Source organism: Asterias rubens, chromosome 5 (assembly GCF_902459465.1).
Source record: "Asterias rubens chromosome 5, eAstRub1.3, whole genome shotgun sequence".
Lineage (NCBI taxonomy): Eukaryota > Metazoa > Echinodermata > Asteroidea > Forcipulatida > Asteriidae > Asterias > Asterias rubens.
In genome coordinates, this window is record NC_047066.1 from 11043877 (window position 1) to 11065899 (window position 22023).

The window sequence follows — 22023 nt, forward strand, 5'->3', positions numbered from 1 at the left end:
CCCAAAACTTCAATGTTGTTCTGAGAAACCAAGTCCAACTGGTTCTGTTCTGTTTGTTTCATATGTGAATATTTTGTTTAACTAAAGTCCCTTGCCTTGTATACTATTTTCTCAACAAAGTTACACATTTCTAAGCAATTTCAAAGCAAAGTAAAAACGAAAGTTACATTTAATCGAAAAGGAAACTCAAATTCGTCATCAGACAACAATAATAAAATGTGCAAAACTGTGAACATAAAAGATGGATGATGAAAAATTAGTTGTAACGCGTCCCACCCGCGTAGGTCAAAAACGCCCTATACACATCTAAGTATTATTGCTTAATATTGGGGTTAAAAATGTAAATTTTAACAAAACAACAATGAGGGAAAATAGGAGAGCAAAGTTAGATGAATCATCAATTTGATCCATATTTGACTCCTACGGTGAATCAGTTGGGTGTGCAGCATTGAGCCTACACCCTAAACCTTGGGAACAAACAGATTGAATTTGGTTGACCCCATTGTGGGCTCACTCGGGCTGTCTGTGTACTTATTATGTGTACAATGTATACTTGGTATGAATATTTAATATTGAATGACCTTCCATTGTGTTGAGATTTGAATAGCCAAAATGTCCCCCCTTTATCTGTACTCGGTGAGCCGCTCAGTTGAACAGCAGTGACTATTAAGCATGTTGTTGAAGACGTCATCGAACACGAAAGCCGTGGGATAAATAGAAAGTGCACTCAAGCGTGAATGAGTGTAAAGCACCAATGTGTGTCAGCTACGTGAAGGGCTTGTCTATTTTAACTGCAGTTTTATAAGCAATTTCAAGTTGTAGTCAGAAAGAAAAGGTGTTTCTATTTCATGATAAATTATCGTTCTGGAACTCGTAACTGTGTTCAAATAAGTTCTTCAGTTCACCGTCCACCGCTTAGGATCGCAATGGCTAAACGGGATATTTATTCTACGATGGTGCTCGTATTTGTGTGCCTGGCTTTGGCGCTAGTTCCTGATACACACGGAATGCCGACTGGTGTTTCTGCGGATGCTTGTGATACTCTAACACCGGACTATATCAACCCAACAACGGGTGTACGTTATACGCCACAGACTGGAGACACTCCGTATGTTCTGACCGTCCAGCCTAAATCTTACACACCGGGACAAGTTATCACAGGTAACATTCACAACTACTATTCGGAAAAGTTTCTGTATCACGTCACCACTTTCAGGAAGTCAGGGAAGTCAGGTTGGCGCAGGTTCCAATCCTACTTGGGGCGCTATGTGGATTGGGGTTTTCAGTCCGCACTTGACTTCGTGGGTTTTCCATAGAACAATTCTCTGGGGTTTTCCTCCCACTTCTAAAACTGAAATTTCGTCAATGTCTTCTCACCTTGTCTAGATGTTGAAAAGGCTTTGACAAGTATTATCATAATATGTAGATACGAAATAATAAAGCATCTACTTTACCTTAATCTGATATCCGTTTTTGTAGAAATGAGTGAAAGTAAGTGACAGGATACGGAAAGTTACCCCTACTTACATCTCAGTAGTGCCTTAACAGCTGTTCTTGTATTGATTGTTTACTTTGTTTACCTCTTCTTTAAGAGGGCAATAATGGAGGACCTTCATGGGCCCATTATAGCAATGTCCTCATTCAGGCGGAGGCTACAACCCCAATAATGTCAAGCAAATTGCTTGTGGCGGTAATTCTGTGTAGTTTTTTTTTTATGTACAATCAATTCTGATTATTTTATTGGTGACATTTCCATTTCCAATTGCCACTTTTCACTTGTTCAGACATGACAAATAATAGTAAATAATTCACTCATTACAATTGTTAAAAAGTGGCAGTCAATGCAGAAATTTGTCCAATATACATTTTGTCCAATATACATACTATTTATAAATAGTCAACATTTTACACAAAACGCGGCACAAGCTAGTTAGCTAGCAAGGGGTGACTTTCTACTCTTGACAAACGACAACCTAAATATTTCTGCGAAAAATTTTCGTATTTCAACACCACTTTCTCATCATTATTTGTTTTCCGACCCATGTATTCATTCAATCCATTGAGTAAATGTAAAACGTGTAAAATAAATAGTTTTCACATGTGGGATCGGTTTAAAACCAACGGATATTTGGTCTCTATTATCATATGTTTTCAAAACCAAACCGTGTATAAAAACGACAAAGACATAGTTTAGGTATTTTTCTTTTATAAATATAAACCACAAGGGAAACTGACTGGGTAAATTTTGAAATGATTTTTGGCGTTTACTATTTTACTATTTTTAAAGATAATAGGGGGTTGAACAAAGGAATAACTTTGGTCTGGATTTTTCTGAGTTTTCATATCCATGCTAAAAAATCGAAAAAAATAAAGTTGTTTTGGGTTCTTCAAATATTTTTTTTCAGCTTAGGCCTAAATGTTAGTAACAACTTCGAAAAAAATATATCGTGGTGGAGGATTATAACTTGTTTTTTATTTGCAAAGTTCTCGGGTCAAGTTTCCAGGTCGGTTTATTCCTCCATGGTTGCACAAAACCACCTTAATTCTTTACTCAATGAATTATTCTTATCCATATCTATTGAAATATCGGCCATGGCCATATTATAATTTAATCCTCAATTTAAAGCTCACATTTCTTTCAAAATTGTAAAAGGAATTACCGGATGCATGAACGAACAGGAAGGTGGCTGGCAGACCAGTCAAAAGAAAAGAAAAGAAAATTTAAGGCTCTAAACCATTGTCCAACCGCAAACAATTTTTTCAATGGAGAGGAATGTCAAATAGATTAAGGAATGCATTTCTGAAGCTTCTAAATGCACCTCAAAAAGTGTGTGAATGAAAACAAGTTGGTTGGCACTTGCACAAATCGTAGCGGACCATTCATGGACTTTTTATTATTATAAAGTTCTCTTGCAAAACCGCAGCAGCGCTTCGAGTTGAGAGGTAATTAAAAAGGTCACAACAAACCCGATACAAACTGTGTATTTATTTATTTATTTAAATATATTTATTCTATATCCAAAAGCTAAATACATAATTATATAAGAAGTTTAAATTACAATTACATAACACACAATATGACACAAACTTAATACATGGTTATAGATCAACGACTAAACCGTAGCGTACATGTAACCAGATAATTAAAAAGACCTAGCAAACCGAGAAAAAACCCTCAACCAAACAAACAAGCAAACAAACACGCCAAACAGCCACCAGAACTGTTTAAAGGGTTCATACAAGTTTAAAAGGTTCTTAAAAGGAAAATTCACCTAAACATAAAACTTGAACCAAGTTCATAAATACAATGAAGTTTGGCAGCTGACAGTACAACTTTCGCCCTGGCACTCGGAGTTCACTTTGTCTTTATATACGAGAACATGTGTCGCTGCAACAACGCACTGTTGCCCCTGGTCTAGGCCGTGGTGCCCCTTTAAAGAAACACATAAACTTTACGATTGTCTAATTTAAGTGCCCTCTGCAAAACATAAATTATAATGCCCTCTCAAAAGTGAACTTCCAGCCCTGACATTAAAATAGATTGCAATTTAAAAAGGGAAACTTTAACTATAACTTTTGATTTCAAATTCTGAAATGAAAGTCCAGGTATGACAAGTTTGCTATTGTCTGTTTTCAGTCACTGTTGAGGGTTGGTTAGACTTCGAAGGAATCTTACTACAGGCACGAGCACAAATAGCTAATACCCCTACACCGGTGGGTACATGGGCGCCTAAAGACGGGTACACGCTTCTGACCTGCTCCAGTATGAACGACTTTCTCACCCATACTGACGATACCACAAAGGTACCAAGTGTTCAGTTCCAGTGGACAGCACCATCGAGCCCTGTAGGAGCAGTCACATTCACGTGAGTATTATTTAAATTTCAATGCAAATGTTGGTTTTCTGTTATTATTTTTAATTAAATGGTATTGTTTTGTTGTTTTTGTATCTTGACTTATATCAGCCTTAAAACTAATGCAACTTTAAAGTGTAGCTGTCTCGTTTATATGCATTTTGGTAAGGGTTGGTCAGGGGTTGAATACTAAACGGTATCAGAAGATGAAAAATACATAGCAATCAAAACCAACTGTATGCACATGTTCATAATATGCATACATTATGAGGCATTGCATATCGCCACCTTATCAAGAACGCATCGCACTACATTTTTTTGTCTTTCTTTCTATACATTTCTTGAACTTGCATTATCTGGTGGAATGTGTAAATGTTATCACAGACCGTTATCAGAATGTGATTTGAACCAGGACCTCCGGGTTTGGATGACGATACCCCCCCCCCCCGTCCGAGTAATTCTGCCTTTGTTCAACCAATCGTGACTTGTAGCTAATCTTTCAGCACACAAGGGAAACTTTTTATACAAATAAAGTAAGTTTCCTATGTGGGGTTAAAATAAAATCGTTTTTATCAAATGTGAGTTGAACCTGCGACATCTGGATTGTTATTATCTATTGTAGCGGTGGTGCCGACCGACCGGTAGGGGGCGCCAGCACGACTCCCCATCGGAGCACCGCTGGCAACTCGAGCAGGCCGATCGGTATATCTGCTCGCCCCCTCTCTGGCTTAGGTTTCTGCTTCTTGTAATTTTACGACTTGTTGTGTGTGAATAAACCTCCAAAGAAACGGACAGGAAATGCAGTTAATTGTACCTTCTTGTGTCATTAAACTGTGTACAACGCAACCCACGGTCAACGCTACACTATTCTTTATGATATCGTTCTTTCTGTTTGTAGTCAATACTTATTTATGGTGTCTTTCAAAGCCATTTAACCTGTATCTGCTGTTTTACTAGTAATCATATAGTTAAGTTTATGCTACAACCTGGGAAGTGGTAGGGATGACATTATTGTCATATGAGTTACATGTTGTTTTGTACACTTGTTGTGATCTCGGATACGGCAGTTATGAATGGCCCCCTAATCATAGATATATAATATAAAAAAGGGAAAACCATTATTTGGTTGGCTTTGGCATAACAATTTTTGAACTAATAAGTTTCACTTAGAATAAAGAAGATTTAAATCAATTCCGGGGAAGATTGTGACTGGGTGGGTTTTGGTCATCAAATGTAAATAATTCGTATATATTAAATATATATATGTTTTTTTGACAGGGCAACGATAGCTAAAAACAAGGAGACTTTTTGGACTCCCATTGAAGCTGTAATCACAAGCGGTGTGACGCCTGGTAAATGAATTGATTCATCTTGTATTATGAATGAATCCAACGCTTTCCGTTGTCCTATTTTGTCAATGTTCCAGCAAATGATTTGATTGAACTCAACTATTCAAAACTAAAAACGTCATTGGTGAACTCAGAGCCTCACTTTAAACCCTTGCCTCCTAGTTGTCCCAACAATGAGATTTAAGAAAATAGCGAAGGTGAAGGGTTGGATTAAAAAAAATCATAATAATAATAATAATAATAATAATAATACAAAAGTTCAGAAGCAATTTGTGACATCAACATTCATACTGGTAAAGTTCCTGATAGGCCTAAACTGTGCGTCTAGTTTTAGCATTAACGCAGAATAAGGGAATCAATGTGTGGTGAAGAGGTTTTCAAATAGTTGTTTAGACCCAACGAGGCCTGGTTCTTGATAATTTTACCGAGACGAAGTCGAGATAAATTATCAAGAACCAGGCCTCGGCGGGTTTAAACCACTAGTTGAAAACCGATTCAACACACTTTGATTCCCATTCATAAATACCCTTTCGGTAAAAAAACATCAACACTTTTGGTCAAAAAGTACAACAAATGCAAAAATTATAATTGTTCAATAATTTCTTTCAACACAGCTATGAAATGGTAAATCCCTCCGCCGCCCCTGGGTAAACAACTTCTTATAAAGGAATGCTGTGCGCGTCACACGTATCGCAATGTGGCACAACTGTTTCAGCCGTTGCTCTCGACCATAGGATTGTAGAAAATGTCTTGTAAGAACAGGTGCAAGCTCGCGTGTCACGCCCATGTTTCAACCACTTTTGACTGGTCATAAACAAAGGTTTATACGCACCTACGTAACGCGCTCTCCACCAATAGGAATAGCGAAGCTGTCTGAGGTATTTATGAATGTAGTTTATTTCACAACGTTTCTCTTTGTAACTTTCATTTACAGGTGCATGTTCTAGCAGCCCATGCGTAAATGGTCTATGTTTTACCGGTATAAGCGGCTCCTACGCCTGTTCCTGTAATACTGGCTTCACAGGAACAAATTGTGAAACTCGAATTGTCCGTAAGTAGTTAAAATCCAAGAAACTTGTTTATTCGATTATTTGTTGCTCTTGTTTTTTATTTTATTTACCTGTGATATCATTTCATACAGACACATAGTTACATAAACTTGAAAATTCATGTAGCGGCATACAATCTGTAAATATAACTACACAATAGCTCGTGATGGTCGTTACATCTGTCATGTATAGTCGTTGATGTCTATGCATCTATCTGTCAATTGTTGATTAACGAATTGCGCCGTCTTTGCATGGACGGGCAATAGTTAGCAAAACATTCAATCGTTGTCCGACCAAATTCAAAGGAACATAACAGAATTGATAAGAAACAAAAATCGTGAAAATCACAGATTGAAATAAAACTGACACGGTCTAATAATGATGATAGTAGAAAACATCCCTTGAAATATTTTGGTCTGAAATTCTATGTTTGATGTGAAACAAATAATCTTATTTCGCGTTTGGAGTTCATCGCTCAGTAAGCGTTTTATTCATTTTTGTTTTGGTATTGATGTATTATTCAAAATGTATTCGGTTATTCACCATTCTCTCGTGACCCAGATGACCGATTGATCTCGAACTTCTACAGGTTTGTCAGATTTATGATGGACTACATAAAGTGCTTACACTGTCTGCAACTTTTTTGCTAGCAAAACCAATTCTATTATGTTCCTTTAACATTTAATTTGTTGTGAACTTTCAATTAAATAAAATCCTCAGCCAAGATTTTTTTTTTTTTTTTTTTTTTCAACATAAGCAACTTTATTTAAAGTCACCTGGAAGTGGTATTTTTTCAAAATAAAGCTTTTGTCACTAATATATGTGTTTTGATGAGTGGAATGTGAATAAACAGTTAACTAAGGTTTTAACAAATCAGTTCTTATGTTATTAACAAATTTAAGAGTAGACCCCGACCCGAGAGGGCGCTGTTCGTGACGTCAATCGAGGCAGACTTTGCCTGTAATGCGTAAAGTAAACACAATTTCAAAGTACATGTACGGACCAAGTCGTGAGTTTGTACGTTTCCAAAAAAAAATTATTTTTTGTTTTTTTCCGGCAATGCCGACAAGGTGTATTGCTGCTGAATGCCGAAAAAACACTTTTTGAAATGAACCAACTCACGACTTGGACGTACATGTACTTTGCACGTGTGTTTACTATACGCATTGCAGGCAAAGTCTGCCTCGATTGACGTCACAAAAGGGGTAGGCGGAGTCAGCCCGCCAAACAACTTTATATATTTTTTAAACATATAAATCGTGACAAACAATTACTAAAAAAAATGTTTTATTGTTCGTAAGAATATACTCTTATGTTTGAAAGAAAACAAATTCTATTTAAGAAACGTTGTATAATTGTTACAAATTTGTGGCCACCTGTTCTTGTTTTGAATGGTTGGTTTTCCATAGTTTTCTTACCTCGGTTGACAAATAGATTGAGCTCTTATGTTTCTTAATTCCTTATTAATACATTTTATTTATTCATTTTTTTCTTTTGTGGCGGGGCTGTTTGCTAAGAAAATCAAACACTATAAAGACAAATTTTCTTTCGTCTCCACAGCACGATGTCTCAATGATCTCGAATGCTACGAAGGAACATGCTTTCAATCACACGCGGATGAAAACAGATACTTGTGTGTCTGCAGTAGTGGCTACTGGGGAGATAACTGTAATCTGAGTAAGGCTTACCAACCAAAAAACAGTCCCAAATCCTAAAGAGTTGTCCTACTGACGGCATGGCTGAACAAACATTATTGCTTTAGGCACTGTGTAATTGGGAACAAGTTCACCATTCTTATCCAGTCCAGGGATGCGATTGTTCAGACTTTTGGCTGAATTCAGACTTTTTATGTCGGCCTGGTGAAGAAAATCAGAAAATATTTTGTTTCCACAAATAAAGAAATCCTGCTCACTGGTCTACTTCTCTAGTGCTTTGGATACTGTTTCAAAAAGCTCCTTGGAATCTATAGCCCCTGTGATTACCAAACAGTAGAAATGGCATTATTTCAACATACCTTTGAATCTGTATCCAAGTTTCAGACTTTCTCGTTAGTAATGACTCTCACCCCTGCCAGTCCAAAAATTTTGATGTTTAACTTGAGCTACTTGGAAGATTTAGAATTGGACACGGCCCAATTTCATAAAGCCTGTAAGCACACAAATCAATTGCTTAGCATGAAAATTCTTCCTTAATAAAATAGAATTACCAACCAACTTTCCACGTGATTTTCAGGTAAGCAAACAATAGCTGAATGCCAGAAACAAGCAATATGCAATAAATACAAATTTGGTTGGTAATCTTGTTTTTATCAAGAGGAAGACATTTCATGCTAAGCACATTTTTGTGCTTACAGGCTTAATGAAGATGAGCCCTGGTCTTGGCTAACCTAGGACTAGTTAAGAGTTTAAACAAAATGTTTACTTTGTTTTTGTGTTGTCAGATAATTTCCCCTTGATTGGTTTGCCCCTATTCCATCAACTTGGTTTTCAATACTAGTTCTGTCTTTGATTTAAACACATGTTCTTCTTATTTTGTACTTAACAATTTGTTTTCAATAATATAGAATAAATTTTAAACTGAGTTGAAATTGTAAGAAATCTTGTAATTCTTCATATGCATATCTTACCAGTGTCAGGTATCCTATTTTTGCAAAGGCAATAATATCATTACATCAAAAGGAGCCAGACTGATTGTTTTTTTTTTTTTGTCGTTTAAATTTTAGTAACACATTGAGAAATAAAGAAGTTCAAACTTGGAGGATAACAAGAACATTTCTAACGGTAGTTTATGGTGTTATTGTTTATACAGAAACAACAGCCTGTCAACCAACCAACCCTTGTGAGAATGGGGGAACCTGTTTCTTGAGTGATTTCAATAATCAAAATCATGTATGCGTGTGTGCAACGGGATATGAGCCACCAAACTGTGAACAGCCAACAGGTAAATTGTATTTCAGTCGTATTAAGCCTACACATGAATAGATCCAGCTTCTTACTCTGCGATGCACCGGCCAGGTCCGATTTACACGGCTGCCCTATCGGTCTGCAGTAGACCAGGGCCCATTTTCATAGAGCTGCTAGGTACAAACATTTGCTTAGCATGAACTTTTTGCATTGATAAAAACACGATTACCAACCAAATATCCATGTGAGTAACAAGCAATATGCAACAAATGGAAATTCGGTTGGCAATCCTGTTTTATCAAGGAAGAAATTCCATGCTAAGCAAATTGTTGTGCTTAGCAGCTCTATGAAATTGGGCCCAGTAGGCCAGTAGACCAGTAGACCGTCTGAAAAACATGACAACTCCTTTGTATTTTTTTTTTTTACTTTTGTTAGCAAAGCTAACATACTTTTCAGACAGGTTGAAAAACAAAAAGAAATACAAATTTCTTCTTATTTTAATTGTTCTTTAGTAAGTGTCTACACTGTAAAACTGCAGCATTTTGTGCACTAGAGATTCAGAGTCCATGAGTCAAACTGCCAAGGGGCGAATAGGCCTTTGCGATCATGCCTGTCTGAGGATAGAACTTGTTTTTGCCAAAGTGAAGAAGTTATTAACTTATTGTTACTAAATTTTCCTGAGAGAAAATTACTCTTTGTAAGAACAGGATTGTTGAAGTCATAGAGGAGAAATTGGCTCACATAACCTGCTAGGGATATTAATTGTTTCAATATAAGTCGAGCCAAACCCTCACACTCCCACCCCCCCCCCATAAAAAAAATACAAATCTTTGAATTCACACATGCCCTTGTTCTATTTGCCATTGCTTGATTGATTACAAAAAGATAACATACTAATTCTAACATTTATTTCCATATACTTCAATGTAATGTTTTGTGGCTATAATTATCCCTGTTATTGTATTTGCTTAGTTCCCGACCTACCATGTGATTCTAACCCGTGTCAAAATGGCGGAAATTGTGCTAACAATGGTAACCAATACATCTGTACATGCAGTGCAGGTTATCAGGGAACCAACTGTGACGTAACAAGTAAGTAAAGTAGCTTGCACATTGATCAGCTTATATTAACTCTTTAAGTTAGTATAGACATGTAGAACCATACCATTTAACTGTAATCTAACCACTGCTTAACTTATCCAACTTACATCCCCATTAGAAAATGAGAAAAGATGGCTTATGTCCTTTCAGTTAGAAAAAGCTCCGTCATTGAGTCAGATAGATAGTTTAAAAAGGGATTGCTTAGTTTATATATCGACCCCTAGTAGATTATTTCTTCTTAAAGGCAGTGGACACGATTGGTAATTACTCAAAATAATTATCATCAAAAAACCTTTATTGATTACGAGTAATGTGGAGAGGTTGATAGTATAAAACATTGTGAGAAACAGCTCCCTCTGAAGTGCCATAGTACTCGAGAAAGAAGTAATTTTCCACGAATTTGATTTCGAGACCTCAAGTTAAGAATTTGAGGTCTCGAAATCAAGCATCAGTTGAGATACACCAACTTTGGAGACTAGTCTGTGACAATTACCAATAGTGTCCACTGCCTTTAAAGATAAACATATCTATTGGAAGACTTTTCGTGAAATTGTTTGTTTTTTATTTTGCTATAGTTTTTGCACTTTCCCCATGTCTATTCATTTGTGGATGCATGTTGTTCATTCAGAAACATGTATATATCCATGCCTCCCATTTTAACGTTGTACTTATCTCATGGCTCACAAACATTTTAGCGCATGTTAACCATAGTTGAACTATCTGCATAAACAATAACCTTATCATTGTTCAAGCATTAATTCTCAAAAATATATTAGATGTAATTTTGTCGGAATATCTGTGTTATTGTATTTGCTTAGTTCCTGACCTACCATGCGATTCTAATCCGTGTCAAAATGGCGGCAATTGTGCTAACAATGGTAACCAATACATCTGTACATGCAGTGCTGGTTATGAGGGAACCAACTGTGCTATAACGAGTAAGTAAAGTAGCTTAGTGCACATTAATCACTTTACCTCAATAGTGTCTACGAAACATTGTATGATATCTAATCGAACTCTGCGTTTGTCTTTTATCAGTCTCACAAGTTTCTATTGCATGCCTCCCATTTGTATCTATGTACTTATCTCATGTCTCACAAATTCTTTAGCGCATGTTAACCATAGTAGAACTACATGTATCTGCAAAAACAATAATCACATCATTGTTTAAGCATAAATTCTAAAAAATGTTGAATGTAATTTTGTCGGTATATTCGTATTATTGTATTTGCTTAGTTCCCAACCCACCCTGTGATTCTAACCCGTGTCAAAATGGCGGAAATTGTGCTAACAATGGTAACCAATACATCTGTACATGCAGTGCCGGTTATGAAGGAACCAACTGTGACGTAACGAGTAAGTAAAGTATAGCTTAGTGCACATTGACAAGTTTAACTCGGCATATTAATGTATGAACCTTACAATTTAAAGCCATTTGACACTTTCGGTAAACAGTACTGTTCAAAGGCCCACACTTCCTGTATCACAACTAATATATAAAATAACAAACCTGTGAAAATTTGGGCTCAATCGGTCATCGGAGTCGGGAGAAAATAACGGGAAAACCCACCCTTGTTGCCGCACGTTTCGCCGTGTCATGGCATGTGTTTAAAATAAATCCGTAATTCTCGCTATCGAAAATTGATAATTGTTTTAATGTTTTCTCAAAAAGTAAAGCATTTCATGGAATAATATTTCAAGAGAAGTCTTTCACCATTACCTTCTGCAAACCCTGTAACTTATTTGTAAATATGTGAACTTTAATTTTTGTTTTCTGTTCCGAAAGTGCATAATGGCTTTAACCATTAGCTAACCATTGCTTAAATTACCAAACCAACAACACCATCATGCAATAAGAAAAGTTGACTGTCAAATAGTTTTCTTTGACATTAGATTCAAGTAGATAGTCTATAAAGGAGTCATTGCCTATGTATTTCGACCCTAGCAACGTATTTCTTCTCAAAGGTAAACCAAACCATTTGAAGACGTTTCGCGAATCGAGTAAATTTCGTTTGCCATAATAGTTTTATATTTTCTCCATGTCTTTTTCAATTGTGGATGTGTGTTTAATATATTATTCATCTTTTCATTAGCTTCATCCACATCAATCTAACACCATGTAACATGAACACGCAATTTAAATGAAATGTTAAGTTGTCCAAGTCTGCTATTAACCAATTATTATGTCACAAATAAATGTTGTTTGTTGTTCACATCTAAAGCAAAAAGTTTCATATAGTTACACCGGCAACACCCAACCCCACCATGTAATTCTAACTCGTGTCAAAATGGCGGCATGTGTACTTTAGTCTCAACAACTTTTAACTCATGCTACCTATAGTAGAACTGTGAACAAAAAAACGTTTCATGCTATAAAAAAATTGAATTCTCAAAAAAATATGTTAAATGCAATGCTTTGTTGCTTTATCTGTGTTATTGTATTTGCTTAGTTCCAAACCCACCCTGTGATTCTAACCCGTGTCAAAATGGCGGCAATTGTGCTAACAATGGTAACCAATACAGCTGTACATGCAGTGCCGGTTATGAAGGAACCAACTGTGATATGAGTAAGTCGCGGCTTTAATGCACGTTACGGTGCTTTGATCAGAATCTTAATTTTTTAATATTACGCCAGACTTAACCTTTAGGCTACCCCTTACATGTAGGTGATTTTTAAACAGGTCTTTTTGGGAAACTAATTAAAAACAGTTTGCTGGAAAAAGTAAAAAGATCTTGTCACTTTACTGAGTTAGAGATGTAGAGATTACTATTACAAAGTACTGAAAAAAGAATTGGCACATTTTTTAAATGCTACGGTTACAGGCAAATCCTGTTGTGTCCAAATAATTGTTTCTGTAAATAATTGGAAGGCTTTTCTTTTTTATGACAGCTAAGAAACCAAATTACATGGATTGAAACCAAACTGTTAGAATGCAATGCACTGACGTTTTAGGGATTGATAAGGAAGGCCTCAACAAACTTTTGCTTCGGTTGTGACTATCCTTAAAGGATTTGGATACCTTTTCAAAATGTACATAGATTTACATTAAACTTACAGGTTTTGAAGATAATGATAGTGGAAAGGTTCCCTTCAAATTTGACTTACTGAGGTGCTGTAGTTTTTGAGAAATGAGTAAAACAATGTCATGGAAATACGTTTGTAATGATTAAAATAATTTTCGTCTCATGAGACGAAAATTATTTTCATGACATTGTTTTACTAATTTCCCCAAAACAACAGCACCTCAGCACGTAATATTTTCAGGGAAGCTTTCTACTATCATTATCTTCCAACTGTGTAAGTTTAGTGTACATCTATGGACATTGTGTTTTTTGTCCTACAAAAGTTACATAGACCCTTTAAACCCAATCAAACTGCTGTAAATCACGATAGAAAAAAAATAATTGCAACAGTTATTTTAGAAAATACAATGCCGTTTATTCATGTATAATGATCAATGTTTTATGTGGTCATATAGAGTCGCATTGTTTGTCATGTTTGTATGTCTGTCTATTTAGTTACACCCACAACGCCAACACCCATCGAACCTTGTGATTCTAACCCGTGTCAAAATGGCGGCAATTGTGCTAACAATGGTAACCAATACAGCTGTTCATGCAGTGCTGGTTATGAGGGAACCAACTGTGAAACAACGAGTAAGTAAAGTAGCTAATAGATAAGTTACCCTGCATGTGTCTTTTAAACCTTATTATTTAATGCATATGGTATACCACCTATAAACTCTACATGTATTTAAAGTCTCAAACATTGTTTAATGCATGTTACTTAATTTAATTCTGCATGTTCTAGAAGTCTTTGTTTAATGCATGATACTCAATTTATTAACTCGGATAAGTATCTCTTCCCCATATCTTGTTTAATGCATGTGACGGTACCCATAATAACTCTGCTTGTATCTAAAACCCAACATATTGTTTAATGCATCACAAAACATAACTCTGAAAAAACGTTTCATGCTTTGTAAACATGAATTCTCAAAAAAATATGTTAAATGCAATGCTTTGTTGGTATATCTGTGTTATTGTATTTGCGCAGTTCCCAACCCACCCTGTGATTCTAACCCGTGTCAAAATGGCGGCAATTGTGCTAACAATGATAACCAATACATCTGTACATGCAGTGCCGGTTATGAAGGAACCAACTGTGATATGAGTAAGTCGCGGCTTTAATGCACGTTACGGTGCTTTGATCAGAATCTTAATTTTTTAATATTACGCCAGACTTAACCTTTAGGCTACCCCTTACATGTAGGTGATTCTTAAACAGGCCTTTTCGGGAAACTAATTAAAAACAGTTTGCTGGAAAAAGTAAAAAGATCTTGCCACTTTACTGAGTTAGAGATGTAGAGCTTGCTATTACAAAGTACTGAAAAAGAATTGTCACATTTTTTAAACGCTACGGTTACAGGCAAATCCTGTTGTGTCCAAATAATTGTTTCTGTAAATAATTGGAAGGCTTTCTTTTTTATGACAGCTAAGAAACCAAACTACATGGATTGAAACCAAACTGTTAAAATACAATGCACTGACGTTTTAGGGATTGATAAGGAAGGCCTCAACAAACTTTTGCTTCGGTTGTGACTATCCTTAAAGGATTTGGATACCTTTTCAAAATGTACATAGATTTACATTAAACTTACAGGGTTTGAAGATAATGATAGTGGAAAGCTTCCCTTCAAATTTTACTTACTGAGGTGCTGTAGTTTTTGAGAAATGGGTAAAACAATGTCATGAAAATACGTTTGTAAATGATTAAAATCATTTTCGGCTCATGAGACGAAAATTATTTTCATGACATTGTTTTACTCATTTCCCCAAAACAACAGCACCTCAGCACGTAATACTTTCAGGGAAGCTTTCTACTATCATTATCTTCAAACTGTGTAAGTTTAGTGTACATCTGTGGACATTGTGTTTTTTGTCCTACAAAAGTTACATAGACCCTTTAAACCCAATCAAACTGCTGTAAATCACGATAGAACAAAAAATAATTGCAACAGTTATTTTAGAAAATACAATGCTGTTTATTCATGTATAATGATCAATGTTTTATGTGGTCATATAGAGTCGCATTGTTTGTCATGTTTGTATGTCTGTCTATTTAGTTACACCCACAACGCCAACACCCATCGAACCTTGTGATTCTAACCCGTGTCAAAATGGCGGCAATTGTGCTAACAATGGTAACCAATACATCTGTACATGCAGTGCAGGTTATCAGGGAACCAACTGTGACGTAACAAGTAAGTAAAGTAGCTAATAGATAAGTTACCCTGCATGTGTCTTTTAAACCTTATTATTTAATGCATATGGTATACCACCTATAAACTCTACATGTATTTAAAGTCTCAAACATTGTTTAATGCATGTTACTTAATTTAATTCTGCATGTTCTAGAAGTCTTTGTTTAATGCATGATACGGTACCCATAATAACTCTGCATGTATCTAAAACCCAACATATTGTTTAATGCATCACAAAACATAACTCTGAAAGTTGCTATAACCTAACACATGCTCTTCTTAACTCATATATTTTGGCTCAAATCAGTTTACCTAAAAACTGACAGATTATTTCCCGAATTTCACTCGGTTCAACTCAACTCAAGTAAGGTTTTGGGTGAAGAGTTGCAGTCAGAAAGTCGAGGGTTAAACTAAGCAGTGAGTGTGTGTCTTGCTCACATAGGATTCGAACCCCCATTGTTACTCAATTCAATTGAATTTACAAGTGTCTCCTAATTTGTGGTTTCGTCTTGTCTGCTTTACCTCAGTACCTAGCAACCCATGCAGTTCAAACCGGTGTCAGAATGGAGGTTTCTGTAGAATGGAGACCATGGATACATTTGTGTGTGTGTGCCTGAACGGCTTTGGTGGGGATAGGTGTGACAGAGCAGGTAAATGTCTCTCAATTTGAGGTTTGGAAGTGACCGTGACAAATAAATTATACTAATCTGCTTTCCCAAAGTACAAAACAATCTTGCAAGATCTCTCGCCTTTGCGGAAAATGGTTGCAACAGTAATAACTATGTTTTATTTAGCCGCCCACCCTAATCTCAATTTAAGAAAAATCATATTCAGTATTTACAAAGTGCCAGCTACAGTTCCAAAGAAATTTCAGTACTTTCCAGAATTTATCATTCTCTTTTTCTTTAATTCCCGAACACTATTTTGACGAGATTTATAACTTTCGATTCTCTTGGGGCGTTAACTTGGCCTTAAAAAGTGTCTTTCACGTTGTCATTGTAGTTTACTTAAACTAGAATGACGCAGCCTACAAACAAAAAACATTTAAACGAATACAAATGTTATAACAATATTCAGTTGTCTTCACCCGTGACTTCGTAGATTGGCAATGACAGAATTGATCCAGGATGCCACACTGTATGAGATTATTTTGTATTAAAGATAACAACATACATAATATTTTGCAGAAAATGAGGAAACAACATCGTCGAATACAAATTTACTGTTTGTTCACACTCCAATGGTTCTTTGTGGTGTTTTTTGTTTCATGTGGTTGTAGTTTCCTGTTCCGTGGCACCAGACTATCCGTGTGAAAACCTTGGGCAATGCACCCCAGAAGGAGAGTGCATGTGTCGGCCAGGGCTCAGTGGAGACCGCTGCGAAGTCCGTAAGTATTATAAACATGCTCTACAAACTGGTTGGTTATCTCGAAATAAAAGTGAAACGGGAAAACTGAAAAAAAAATTACACAAGGAAAACTTATACATGTATTAGCATTTCTGGCAATCAAGTTGGAAGGGGAAGGCTGGCAGGGTGGGTTACTATTACTATGCTCGTAATAATAATTATCGATTTGCAACTAGCAACAAATTGTGATGTAAAAGACCTACTATTTTTTGGTAAACCGGCACAGGTATGATCACGGCATTTTTTTTCGGTGCTGACATTAAGCAATTTTTAGGTCAAATTGTCAATGAAGATACATTATAAGCCACTTGTCAAAGTGTCAGCAGGTTATTTGAAGTTTACTTCTGATTATTAAAACCCCGAAATACAGCAACTACTGAAATTGATATTTTCCATTAAAAATGAAAAAATATGACAGTGCTTTTTATATAAAATAATCACAAGCTTGATCCGTCATACTGACATGAATTTTGAGGTTTAGTGTTGCAGTAAGCACACTTCGCCTCATACCGAATCTGTTTGTTATCTTAGTTTCTCAACCCGATTGTTCGTCTATTCAGGTGCATGCTCAATAGATCCCCCTAACCCCTGCGATAATGGAGGGACTTGCAGCGGACCAGGGGGTATGTACGTGCCCCGTTGGCTACACCGGCACAAGATGTGAAGAAAGTGAGTAGAAATTGACGAACAATAAAGTAAAAGGCACTGGACACTATTGGTAATTACTCAAAAGACTTGTTATAATAAAACCTTACGTACTTGGTGATGAGCAATGGAGAGCTGTTGGTAGTAGAACACATTGTCAAAAACGGCTTCCTCTGAAGTAAAATATGTTTTTTTGAGAAAGAGGTAATTGCTCAAAATAATACTTAGAACCTCAGGCCCGAAGCCTTCTATTATGCATACAAGCACACAGATTTGTGGAACAATGTTTTTTCTGTCATTATTCTCTTGCAACTTTCATAGTCCAATTGGGTCAACATTATCAAAGAGTTGGTGTTTTATGCATACATGTTAGGATACACCATGTGAGAATACCCGTCTTTGACAATAATACAAAAAGTGTCCATCAGTAGGGATAGGACAATCCTTATATTGATGGCTATAACAGCAAGAATCGCGACACAATTAAAGTCTATTCAAATTCTGTTCGTTCAGGATTCTCAGGGAAAAAATGCCATAGCAATTTGTTAACAACGTATTTTCAATTTGCAATTGGACAAACTTCAAGTGGTATTTTTTTCTACTACAAAAGAGCAATTATGATAAATAATGTGTTTTTGTTTGTTTGTTTGTTTGTTTGTTTGTTTGTTTGTTTGTTTGTTTGTTTGCTTGTTTAGATGATCTTCCCATCAAGGGAACTCGGAAAACTCCCACAAGGGGGATATATATAAACACCAAGCTGGCAACAACCAATCTCTCTCACAAACATTGGTTTAACGTCTATGATTATGAGTTGCACAAATCAAGAAATTGTGTTTCAGTAACTAGTATACACATAATGAATGTTTATGAGTGCAATGGTGCGAATATGTTCATGAGTTGAAAGATGGAATGTTCTATTCAACGAGGCGGAGCCGAGTTGAATGGAACATTCCAGCTTTCAACGAATGAACATATTCGCACCATTGCACGAATGAAAAACATTCATTATTTGTTTTATATAACATCCAAGTAGAACTTTGTCATTTTGATTGAAAGAAACAACTTCCAAAACAAACAATTTCAACTGTAGAAGCCGAATGCTAGTAATTTTACTATGCTTTCTTGCAGTAACACCTGCTGCGTTACCAAAGACACGCGCACGCAGTGATGTTTTTACTCAGCTTTTTCGTTCCATCCGAAAAGTACCATTGCACGCTGGCAGCGTGCCAGCGTGCAATGGTACTTTTCGGATGGAACGAAAAAGCACGGCGAGTGACTCAGCGTGCAATGGTACTTTTATTTGCTATCACGTGACGGACAATCCTCCAATCAAATGGCAAGGATCTGCTTGGGTGTTATATAAACGACAATATTTATTCTAGTCATTGTGAAATCAGCGGTTAGCTGGGGGATTCGAACCCACAACCTTGTGATTGCAAGTCCTACAGTCTAACCACTTGATTGCGCTGGAGAACGGTGCTGGTTCTCTTTAAAAATTTGTGGATGTTGGAAAAACTGCTTGTTATTATTAAGATACTTTTAGGAATAGAATTTGCAATATCCAGTTGATTGTAAACATTCTTGTTGTTTTTGTCTCACTTTTCACCATGCAGCAATCACCACTACATGCATAGAGGGAACTACTTGCCTCAACGGAGGATCCTGCAGTGCAGCACAGAACCAACTCTGTAGTTGTTTGCCTGCGTATACCGGAGAGACATGTGGTACGATGTGTAGTCCCACAATAAACCCTTGCCCAGAAGTTCCTTTTTATGACAGCTGACATGCATCAGCTCTTCTGTATCCTTCGACCCGTTTACACTAGATCCAGAAAAATGGAGCAAACCCAGACACGATCCTGCAATTTGGATGAACAGCTAATGCAAACGCAAAGAAAAACAGGATTAGACCCGTTTGAGATCCTACAATTTTCCTGGACTTCTTAAGTTTGGAATGCCTGATAAGAAGTTGCTTTTTGGGTCGACTACCCTCAGTCCTTCTGAATTCTTCATTTTGGAAAAGACATTGAGGGTTTGCTGACCAGGAATGCAATGCTTTAAATTTAAAATGATCTCCTCTCAGCTCCAAGAAAGGAAGACAAAAACACAATTTGCAATAGACTCGTAATAGTTACAAATTCTTCACCAGAATTTTGTTTTTGTTGTCCTAGAACTTCCTGTGACGAATCATTGTGAACAAGCAGTTTGCCAGAATGGTGGTACATGCATCAACAGGGAAACAAGGTATTCATGCGCCTGCAAAGACGGTTACTATGGAAACACTTGTGCAAGTAAGTTATCAAAATAAACACTGCAAGTCTAGCACATATTCAACACCATATTTGGGGACCACTTTGCTCCAACACGTGTAATAATTATGCCTGCGATAGCGTTCCCACTCTATTCAGAATCTCCCCCGATTCTGTAATAATCTCGCGAGACTAATGCCCCGTGAGACTACTGCTCTCACGACTACGTTCCCCGGCAGCGAATTTTGTTTTCTTTTCCCAAACGACATTGCAATATTTTGTTCCCCTCTCCGTCAAAATTGGCTCTTTCCGTCAAAATTACGACATTATGAAGTTTGCCTGCTCTTTTATGTCGTTTGGAAGAAAACAAATTAGCTCCCCGGCAACCAGCAGTTCGCGCGAAAGCGCCGCCACAGATCGACTATCTCATCGCGATAGACCATTACGAGCTTTCTCCAGAAGATGATCAGAGCATACTGATCGAAACGTCGAGTTGAAAATAACGGTTCTTTTCAAAACCACCCCAACTCATTAGAGATAGTCATTACATGGTGTTACCACAAACCTTTCTATATCATTACGAGTTTGTTCACAAGTCATTGCTTACACAATTCGATGCATTGTGGTAAAAAAACAACAACATTCATATTCTTTATCCGCGATGCAAATTTAATATCTATCATGTCTTTTTTTTTTGTCCTTGACAGCCTTCACAGGTAGTACCGCAGGACCATCAGTTGGTTTAACATTGGAGATTTGGTGGATAGCATTGATTGCTTTAATAGGTGCACTACTGATCATTATCATTATTGTTGCACTTTGCACCATTCTTCGATCTAGCAATGCAGAGGAACGCCATTTAGTTGGAGACAAGAGAATCTAAACATTCATAACTGTTGAGAACTATCAAGAGTGTTATGCCAATTCCAATCTATACTTTGTTGCACTCTGCACCATTCTTCGATCTAGCAATGCAGAGGAACGCCATTTAGTTGGAGACAAGAGAATCTAAACATTCATAACTGTTGAGAACTATCAAGAGTGTTATGCCAATTCCAATCTATACTTTGTATTAAATGCAAAGTAGATTTATTTTATCGAAAGCATTTTTGTGTTTTAAAGATTTTGTGAATGTCCAAAATATGGTTGTTTGGAACAATAACAAATTATTTGTTATCGCACATATTTATGGGGGCGGGACAAAATATAATACAATTGTTGTCCTGTTTTGTTTTTGTATAAAGGTGGTAAACCAACATTTTTATGAAAGCATATAATTATTTTTTATATACATTTTTTGTACATCCATATTACAGAATATATAATAGTTTTACTCCAAAAAGAGTTTCACTGCGTCACTAGTTATGTAACTTGCTTCGCTGGATCGCATTCACTTTCGCGTGAATGTATACACCAACACTTGGAAATGAAGTCAAGTATTGATAGGCCTTCGTTCACATTCAAACGCCATGATTTCAAAAAATAACCAAAACATTTTTTTAAATTTTCTGCAGTTGTTATTTGTGTATAAAATGTATTATTAAAAAATACTTTTAGGAGCTTTTATTGGGTGACTGGTACAATATGATGACCTAGCCTCTTAAAGGCAGTGGACACTATTGGTAATTGTCAAAGACTAGTCTTCACAGTTGGTGTATCTCAACTTATGCATAAAATAACAAACCTCTGAAAATTTGAGCTCATTCGGTCGTCGAAGTTGCGAGATATTAATGAAAGAAAAAGTCAGCATTGTCACACGAAGTTGTGTGCTTTCTTATGCTTGATTTCGAGACCTCAAATTATAAACTTGAGGTCTCGAAATCAAATTGGTGGAAAATTACTTCTTTCTCGAAAACTACGTCACTTCAGAGGGAGCTGTTTTTCACAATGTTTTGTACTGTCAATCTCTCTCCGTTACTCGTAATCAAGAAAGGTTTTATGCTAATAATTATTTTGAGTAATTACCAATAGTGTCCACTGCCTTTAAAATCTAAATATTGCCTAGTCGTTTGCTTCTGCTGGTGTTGCATGTGCCAAATGTAGTTTTCGTTGTTTTATCATGGCTGTATGAATGTAAGCACATTCTATTAAATATTATTATTAAAACCCACTTTCACCAGCTTTTCTAAGGTGAGTGGTAGGACCTAGCTTAAACATCAAAATTGTGCTTAGTTGTTTGCTTCTGCTGAGTGCTGCATGTGCC

General features: G+C 36.5%; 1 protein-coding gene across 4 annotated transcripts; it reads left to right on the forward strand.

Moving 5' to 3' along the window:
- The first annotated feature begins 747 nt into the window (after nucleotides 1-747).
- LOC117290415 (adhesive plaque matrix protein 2-like) lies at nucleotides 748-21317 on the forward strand. 4 transcript variants are annotated; one of them, XM_033771809.1, is made up of 19 exons: nucleotides 748-1161; nucleotides 3638-3866; nucleotides 5133-5206; nucleotides 6138-6254; nucleotides 7813-7929; nucleotides 9061-9192; nucleotides 10128-10247; nucleotides 11075-11194; nucleotides 11493-11612; nucleotides 12707-12823; nucleotides 13776-13913; nucleotides 14314-14430; nucleotides 15383-15520; nucleotides 16048-16170; nucleotides 16800-16907; nucleotides 17488-17596; nucleotides 19186-19296; nucleotides 19743-19862; nucleotides 20528-21317. In XM_033771809.1, exons 1-16 carry the CDS (start codon nucleotides 849-851, stop codon nucleotides 17589-17591), a joined length of 2187 nt encoding a protein of 728 aa, XP_033627700.1. In that variant the 5' UTR covers nucleotides 748-848; the 3' UTR covers nucleotides 17592-17596; nucleotides 19186-19296; nucleotides 19743-19862; nucleotides 20528-21317. The 4 variants fall into 4 exon arrangements, with proteins under 4 accessions (XP_033627700.1, XP_033627701.1, XP_033627702.1 ...); XM_033771810.1 differs by lacking the exon at nucleotides 12707-12823; XM_033771811.1 differs by lacking the exons at nucleotides 11493-11612; nucleotides 12707-12823.
- Nucleotides 21318-22023: the final 706 nt, after the last annotated feature.